A 7,950-nucleotide genomic window follows, 5' to 3' on the forward strand; every position below is an offset into this window, starting at 1 on the left:
GTCGCCCTCATCTGCATCCTGCTCCTCATCTGTTCCTCTCGTCGTCCGCTCCCTCGTCTTCACGTAACAGATCTGCTCCGAGAGTTCTCCAAGGACAGCATTCGCCTCGTCAAGCGCTGCCACAAGCCCGATCGCAAAGGTAATTCAGCATTCGGGTCGGATCTGTGTTTTCTCACAAGTTATATTCTTTGATATGCATGTGTAATTGATGAGATTTGATGGTTGATTGTCGTGTAGAATTCTCCAAGGTCGCGCTCCGGACAGCGATCGGGTTCGTCGTGATGGGTTTCGTTGGGTTCTTCGTCAAGCTGATCTTCATCCCCATCAACAATATCATCGTTGGATCTGTTTAGGTATTTATTGGATCTAATCAAATCCATTGATTGAAAATTATTGATGGAAATTGTGGAGATTTGATTGGTTTGCTTGATCGATGTATGATTTGATTAGGTTGTTTATTAGTTGGAATTCGGATTAATTTGATTTTGGTAATTGTTGTTTGTTCAATTTTATAAACGAATCAAAAGTTTCGATGAGGAATGTAGTGGTTGAGTTGCATATGTATACACACACACAGACGTTTGGTTTTTCTTCTATGCCAATATAGTTGAAATGGTTCTTTAATGTTGAGATTTTTATCAACTTTATGTTTAGATGTGTGCATTGCTCTTGGTTTTGAGTGTTTCATTCGGATTACGTTAATGGTTTGGAACGGATAGTCTGCATCGTGATATTTGGTAGAAATGGATGTGGTGAATCTGGTGATATGATCTAAATAGGGAGATCTTCTTGAGGCACGATTGATTAGTTTGAGTTCTGGTTTTACTCTGTTGCTCTATTATTCTGCTTTATGTGTCTTAGGAAATTGATACCGAATCAAGGACGTTTAACAGAATATTGATTCATAAAATTGGTCCAAAGATCTTGTATCTTGAATTTATTCGATTCGTAAGTAATAATATAAGATTACGGTGTCATTTGTGTACTGTGTGTGCAAGGTGTATACAGTGTGTGTTTGTGTACTGTGTATGCAGTGTGTATGTATGCAGGGTGTATGCATGGTGTATGCAGTGTGTGTATGTATGTATGCACTGTGTGTGTATTGCAGGGTGTGTGTGTAGTGTATGCAGTGTGTGTGTGTAGTGTATGTAGTGTGTGTGTGTGTGTGTAGTGTATGTAGTGTGTGTATGTATGTACTGTGTTTGCAGTGTGTATGTATGCAGTGTGTGTGTGTAGTGTATGTAGTGTGTGTGTAGTGTATGCAGTGTATGTAGTGTGTGTATGTATGTACTGTGTTTGCAGTGTGTATGTATGCAGGGTGTATGCAGTGTGTGTGTACTTACAGGGTGTGTGTGTAGTGTATGCAGTGTGTGTGTGCAGTGTATGTAGTGTGTGTGTGTAGTGTACTGTGTTTGCAGTGTGTATGTATGCAGTGTGTGTGTAGTGTATGTAGTGTGTGTGTAGTGTATGAAGTGTATGTAGTGTGTGTAGTGTACTGTGTTTGCAGTGTGTATGTATGCAGTGTGTGTGTGTAGTGTATGTAGTGAGTGTGAGTGAGTGTGAGTGTGAGTGTGTGTGCAGTGTGTGTGTGTGTGCAGTGTGTAAGCAGTGTGTGTGTGTGTGCAGTGTGTGTGTGAATAAGTGTGTATGCAGTGTGTGTGTGTGTAGTGTATGCAGTGTATGTAGTGTGTGTAGTGTACTGTGTTTGCAGTGTGTATGTATGCAGTGTGTGTGTGTAGTGTATGTAGTGAGTGTGAGTGAGTGTGAGTGTGAGTGTGTGTGCAGTGTGTGTGTGTGCAGTGTGTAAGCAGTGTGTGTGTGTGCAGTGTGTGTGTGAATGAGTGTGTATGCAGTGTGTGTGTGTGTGCAGTGTGTGTGTACTGTGTGTGCAAGGTGTATGCAGTGTGTGTGTTTGTGTACTGTGTATGCAGTGTGTATGTATGCAGGGTGTATGCAGGGTGTGTATGTATGTATGCAATGTGTGTGTACTTGCAGGGTGTGTGTGTAGTGTATGCAGTGTGTGTGTGTAGTGTATGTAGTGTGTGTGCAAGGTGTATACAGTGTGTGTGTTTGTGTACTGTGTATGCAGTGTGTATGTATGCAGGGTGTATGCAGGGTGTATGCAGTGTGTGTATGTATGTATGCAGGGTGTATGTATGCAGGGTGTATGCAGGGTGTATGTAGTGTGTGTATGTATGTACTGTGTTTGCAGTGTGTATGTATGTAGTGTGTATACAATGTGAATGTTTTGTATTGTGTGGGGTTGATGCTGAATTGCAATTTGTTGTGGTTGTTGGTTGCAGAGAAGAGGAGCATAAACGGAAGGCTAAGGCTAAGGCTACTGCATTACAGGTGTCCTTTAATTTCCCTTTTCACATGCAATGCCTAGCAATGATAGCAATCCTCATACTAGTGTTCTTAGACACATGTTTATAGATGTATAAGAGTAGAACATTTTGAATATGATGCCTCGGGTTAATGAAAACTTTTTTTTTTTCAACGCCACCTGTATATTTGTTGCCTCGGGTTAATGAAAAGTTTTTTTTTTTCAACGCCACTTGTATATTTGTTGCCTTGGGTTAATGATTTTTTTTTTCAACGCCACCTGTATATTTGTTGCCTCGGGTTAATGAAAAGTTTTTTTTTTTCAACGCCACCTGTATATTTGTTTCAACGCCACCTGTATATTTGTTGCCTGTATATTTGTTGCCTCGGGTTAATGAAAACTTTTTTTTTTCAACGCCACCTGTATATTTGTTGCCTTGGGTTAATGATTTTTTTTTTCAACGCCACCTGTATATTTGTTGCCTCGGGTTAATGAAAAGTTTTTTTTTTTCAACGCCACCTGTATATTTGTTGCCTTGGGTTAATGATTTTTTTTTTCAACGCCACCTGTATATTTGTTGCCTCGGGTTAATGAAAAGTTTTTTTTTTTCAACGCCACCTGTATATTTGTTGCCTCGGGTTAATGAAAACTTTTTTTTTTTTCAACGCCACCTGTATATTTGTTGCCTTGGGTTAATGATTTTTTTTTTTTCAACGCCACCTGTATATTTGTTGCCTCGGGTTAATGAAAAGTTTTTTTTTTTTCAACGCCACCTGTATATTTGTTGCCTCGGGTTAATGAAATTTTTTTTTTCAACGCCACCTGTATATTTGTTGCCTCGGGTTAATGAATTTTTTTTTTTTCAACGCCACCTGTATATTTGTTGCCTCGGGTTAATGATAACTTTTTTTTTCAACGCCATATGTATATTTGTTGCCTCGGGTTAATGATTTAGTTAATTTGTTTATTGTTTTTTTGTTTTGTTTGGATAGATATGGATCGAAGGAAGCTTTTATTGATCTTATTGTTAGAGATGTCTTATTTGGAGACAATTTGTATTTGTACGATTCTTGTGGTGATGATGCTACGTGGCAAACAGAGACATGTTGAACGACCCACATTGACTAACCGTTCACTTATTAGACGAGAGATTAGTTTGTGTTATCTGAATGGTATAATAGGGAATACTGATACTGAATGTGTTAACGAATTGAGAATGGATAGAAGGACTTTTGGCATATTATGCGACTTACTTCGTCAAGATGAGAGGGTAAAAACTGATGGTTTGGTGTCTGTAGAGGAACAAGTGTGTATGACTTTACAAATATTAGCACATCATACTAAGAATCGTAGTGTTGGCGGTAGATTTTATAGGTCGGGAGAGACTATAAGTAGGTATTTCAATAGCGTATTGCAAGGAATTTTGCGATTACAAGGTATCCTACTAAAAGTCCCCCAGCCTGTGCCTATTGATTCTACAGATGCTAGGTGGCGATGTTTTAAGGTATGATGAGAAATTTTTTTCATTTTCCCTAAGCTTTAACTCTTCATTCCCTTTGTATAAATTAACAAAAAGTTTATTATTTTTGGTTTTTAAGAATTGCTTGGGAGCATTGGATGGAACACACATTGATGTGCATGTACCTGAAATTGACAAACCAAGATATCGAACAAGAAAGGGTCGAGTCGCAACTAATGTGTTAGGTGTGTGTTCAGGAGATATGCAGTTCATATATGTGTTTCCGGGGTGGGAGGGTTCCGCATCAGACTCTAGAGTGCTACATGATGCGATTAGTAGGCCTAATGGTTTTAAGGTACCAGCGGGTAAGACTATTACTTAGTCTCAACTTTGTAAGTTAGGTTTAGTTCTGTTTGTCAACTACAAAACACTAATAAGGTCTGTTTTTTTTTTCATTAGGTTGTTATTACCTTGTAGATGGTGGTTATACAAATGGTGAAGGATTCCTTGCACCCTATAGAGGAATACCTTATCATTTATCTGAATGGGAGGGACGAACACCTTCTAATAAGGAAGAATATTTTAACATGAAGCATTCTAAGGCAAGGAATGTAATTGAACGCTGTTTTGGCTTGCTAAAAGGAAGGTGGTCGATACTAAGGAGTCCATCTTTCTATCCGATAAGGACACAAGGTCGAATAATTACCGCTTGTTGCCTACTACACAATCTTATTAGGCAAGAGATGTCAGTAGATCCAATGGAGAATTTGCCAATAATAGAAGATGGACAAAATACAGAAGAAGGTGAATATGTTGGTAGTGTTCAAACATCGGACCAGTGGATTGCAATGAGGAATGATATGGCTCAGGAAATGTATAATGAGTGGAGAGCAATTAGGAACCAGCAACCGAACTAGCTATATGTTTTAATGATAACATTTTATTTTAGTATTCCTTTTTATCATGCATTTGTTAGATATTAGCACAATGATTGGATGGTATGCAAATTAATTGGATATTATGCAAGTTGATTGGATATTATGCAAGTTGATTGGATATTATGCAAATTGATTATTTGTATGGTATTTTCCTTCATTAAAATATTTTTTGTTTAGGTATGGATAACGATAATATTTTGAATGCTACTCAAGAGCCAAAAGGAAGAAGGCGTAAATGGGAAGCATTTGAGGAAGAAGTATTACTAGGAGTTCTTGAGGATTTTGTTGCTCGGAAGCAACGGTGTGACACCGGTGCTTTCAAACAAGGTACTTTGGTTGAAATAGCAAAAGCTGTCAATGTTTTATGTCCTCATTCAAATATAAAGGCAAATCCACATATTGAGTCCAAGTTGAAGAAATGGAAAAAAACATATAGTATGGTCGTTGACATGATAAATACAAGTGGATTTGCATGGAATGATGTTAAAAAGTGCGTTGAAGTTGACAGTGATGACGCATGGCAAACTTATGTGCAGGTTCATATCCTATTTTATTTATGCATTAGTTATATTCTTGCTGCTATATTTGTTACGCATGCTAAATTTTAGTTTTGCTATGTTGATATAATCTTAGAGAAATAAAGAAGCCGATGGATGGAGAAGCAAACCTTTTCCACTGTTTGATAGATTTGCATATATATTTGGAAAAGATCGGGCTACGGGTAATGTAGCCGAAACCCCTGCTCAAATGGTGGAGGAACAAAGTCATGATCATGTTGGTGAAAGTGATATTGGAGGTGAAAATTTTGTTTCTTCAATGAACCAACAAAGCCAACAAAGCACCCCATCTGAAAATAGCCAAAGAAAGAGGAAAAGAGCTGTGGGAAGTTCAAGTGATGGAACCGAGGCACTTATCAGTGGACTGAAAGATTTTTATGTTGAAAGTGGGAAGAGGATGCAAATGGTAACTGAAGCTTTAGTTCAAGGTACTGCAGATCATACTGACATAGCTAATGAACTTGAAGCAATGGGTCTCTCTCCTATGGATCAAATTGATGCATTGTCTCTTATTTTGGATAAACCAAAAAATGTGGGAGTGTTCAGGGCAATCAAACCGGAACTCAAGAAAGTGTTCGTCCAAAGGCTTTTAAGCGACAACGCAAGCGGATGAGGATTTTGGCTAATGTTAACATGGATGTATTTTATTAACGTTAACATGGATGTATTTTATTAATCATACAATCTTATGTTATGACTTATAACTTAGCTTTGCACTAGTATTTTGGCTTATGTTAACTAGCCATTTTGTAAATTATGGAGATCTATTTTGGCTAATGTTAACTAATGTTAACTAGGATTTTCTAAATTATGGAGATCTTATGTACTTGTATTTGTTGAAGTTGCATGTATTGGCCACTATTATGGCGCGTTTACTAATCCGTAATCAAATTGAGAGGAATCGAATTGAGGAGGAATTTGATTGAGGAGGAATTGAAATGAGGTGGAATCAGAATCAGATTCTTGTTGAAATTGTTTACTAAAACTGTCTGGAATCGGAATACAATTCCATAAAGCTGTTTACTAATTCAGCAGAATCGGAATATAAACCAGTATGATTACTAAAATGCCCTTGTCCTAAATCAAATATTTTATATACTTTTTTTTAATAAAATTTGATATAGTATATAATAGTAACAAACTGATTTTGCATTGAGTAACAAACTGATTCTGCATGAAGTAACAAATTGATTCTGCATTGAGTAACAAACTGATTCTGCATGAAGTAACAAACTGATTATGCATTGAGTAACAAAATGATTCTGCATGTATTTAGGAGTTACTTTAGATCGATTGAATTTACTCTAGGTCGACTGATAAATAAAATGGGTCGACTGATAAATAGAATGGGTCGATAAATAGAATGGGTCGACTGATAAATAGAATGGGTCGACTGATAAAGGCAACAGTCAGCCCTTTTACACAGAATTAGTTCAATACATAAGCCGACTGAAGTAATTGGGTCGACTGATAAATAGAATGGGTCGACTGATAAAGGCAACAGTCAGCCCTTTTACACAGAATTAGTTCAATACATAAGCCGACTGAAGTAATTGGGTCGACTGATAAATAGAATGGGTCGACTGATAAATAGAATGAGTCGACTGATAAAGGCAACAGTCAGCCCTTTTACACAGAATTAGTTCAATACATAAGCCGACTGAAGTAATTGGGTCGACTGATAAATAGAATGGGTCGACTGATAAAGGCAACAGTCAGCCCTTTTACACATAATTAGTTCAATACATAAGCCGACTGAAGTAATTGGGTCGACTGATAAATAGAATGGGTCGACTGATAAATAGAATGGGTCGACTGATAAAGGCAACAGTCAGCCCTTTTACACAGAATTAGTTCAATACATAATCCGACTGAAGTAATTGGGTCGACTGATAAATAGAATGGGTCGACTGATAAATAGAATGGGTCGATTGATAAAGGCAACAGTCAGCCCTTTTACACAGAATTAGTTCAATACATAAGCCGACTGAAGTAATTGGGTCGACTGATAAATAGAATGGGTCGACTGATAAATAGAATGGGTCGACTGATAAAGGCAACAGTCAGCCCTTTTACACAGAATTAGTTCAATACATAAGCCGACTGAAGTAATTGGGTCGACTGATAAATAGAATGGGTCGACTGATAAATAGAATGGGTCGATTGATAAAGGCAACAGTCAGCCCTTTTACACAGAATTAGTTCAATACATAAGCCGACTGAAGTAATTGGGTCGACTGATAAATAGAATGGGTCGACTGATAAATAGAATGGGTCGACTAATAAAGGCAACAGTCAGCCCTTTTACACATAATCAGTTTAAGTAAAGCATTAACTTTAACATTTCCATCCTAAATTTTTTTTCTGGACTTTTACACTACGACCCCTTGTGGTAAGATTCCTGGCTCCGCCACTGGTTGTGCATAATGTGAATGAGCATAGAATTATGCTTAATGAGCAAGAAGGACATGGAAAGAAATTGTTAGGAGCATTTTCAGTCTTAACTCTTCAAGAATATATTTTGCTACATAATGTCAAGGAGTAGAAGAAATTTTGTTTTACCATTTCAAATCAAAAAACTTGATTCCCCTTGAACTAAAGTGATCTTCAAGAGGTGGATTTTGTATAATAGTAAATAAATGAAGAAAAAAATATTAGTAACAAACAAAG

General features: G+C 37.3%; 2 protein-coding genes and 1 long non-coding RNA gene across 4 annotated transcripts; all 3 read left to right on the forward strand.

The window, feature by feature from the left end:
- On the forward strand, positions 1–544 carry LOC126591851 (uncharacterized). Its single transcript, XR_007612523.1, has 2 exons — positions 1–139; positions 238–544. It is a non-coding gene; the product is annotated as an uncharacterized LOC126591851 (long non-coding RNA).
- Positions 545–2,310: 1,766 nt separating this feature from the next.
- On the forward strand, positions 2,311–6,141 carry LOC126591847 (uncharacterized). The gene is made up of 3 exons (XM_050257557.1): positions 2,311–2,352; positions 4,937–5,259; positions 5,357–6,141. Exons 2-3 carry the CDS (start codon positions 5,161–5,163, stop codon positions 5,891–5,893), a joined length of 636 nt encoding a protein of 211 aa, XP_050113514.1. The 5' UTR covers positions 2,311–2,352; positions 4,937–5,160; the 3' UTR covers positions 5,894–6,141.
- Positions 3,626–4,852, forward strand: LOC126591850 (protein ALP1-like). 2 transcript variants are annotated; one of them, XM_050257560.1, is made up of 3 exons: positions 3,626–3,830; positions 4,043–4,150; positions 4,245–4,852. In XM_050257560.1, exons 2-3 carry the CDS (start codon positions 4,048–4,050, stop codon positions 4,700–4,702), a joined length of 561 nt encoding a protein of 186 aa, XP_050113517.1. In that variant the 5' UTR covers positions 3,626–3,830; positions 4,043–4,047; the 3' UTR covers positions 4,703–4,852. The 2 variants fall into 2 exon arrangements, with proteins under 2 accessions (XP_050113517.1, XP_050113516.1); XM_050257559.1 differs by lacking the exon at positions 3,626–3,830 and having other exon boundaries at positions 4,004–4,150.
- Positions 6,142–7,950: the final 1,809 nt, after the last annotated feature.

The sequence above is a fragment of the Malus sylvestris genome, chromosome 12 (assembly GCF_916048215.2).
Source record: "Malus sylvestris chromosome 12, drMalSylv7.2, whole genome shotgun sequence".
NCBI classification, from domain to species: domain Eukaryota; kingdom Viridiplantae; phylum Streptophyta; class Magnoliopsida; order Rosales; family Rosaceae; genus Malus; species Malus sylvestris.

What these genes read in the sequence shown, in the direction of transcription:
- LOC126591850 (XM_050257560.1), top strand. Translation starts at nt 4,048, where the DNA reads ATGCAGTTCATATATGTGTTTCCGGGGTGGGAGGGTTCCGCATCAGAC. An exon ending in TGGTTTTAAGGTACCAGCGG is followed by an intron (nt 4,151 to 4,244) that starts GTAAGACTATTA and finishes TTTTTTCATTAG; the next exon opens with GTTGTTATTACCTTGTAGAT.
- LOC126591847 (XM_050257557.1), top strand. Translation starts at nt 5,161, where the DNA reads ATGGTCGTTGACATGATAAATACAAGTGGATTTGCATGGAATGATGTT. An exon ending in CATGGCAAACTTATGTGCAG is followed by an intron (nt 5,260 to 5,356) that starts GTTCATATCCTA and finishes ATATAATCTTAG; the next exon opens with AGAAATAAAGAAGCCGATGG.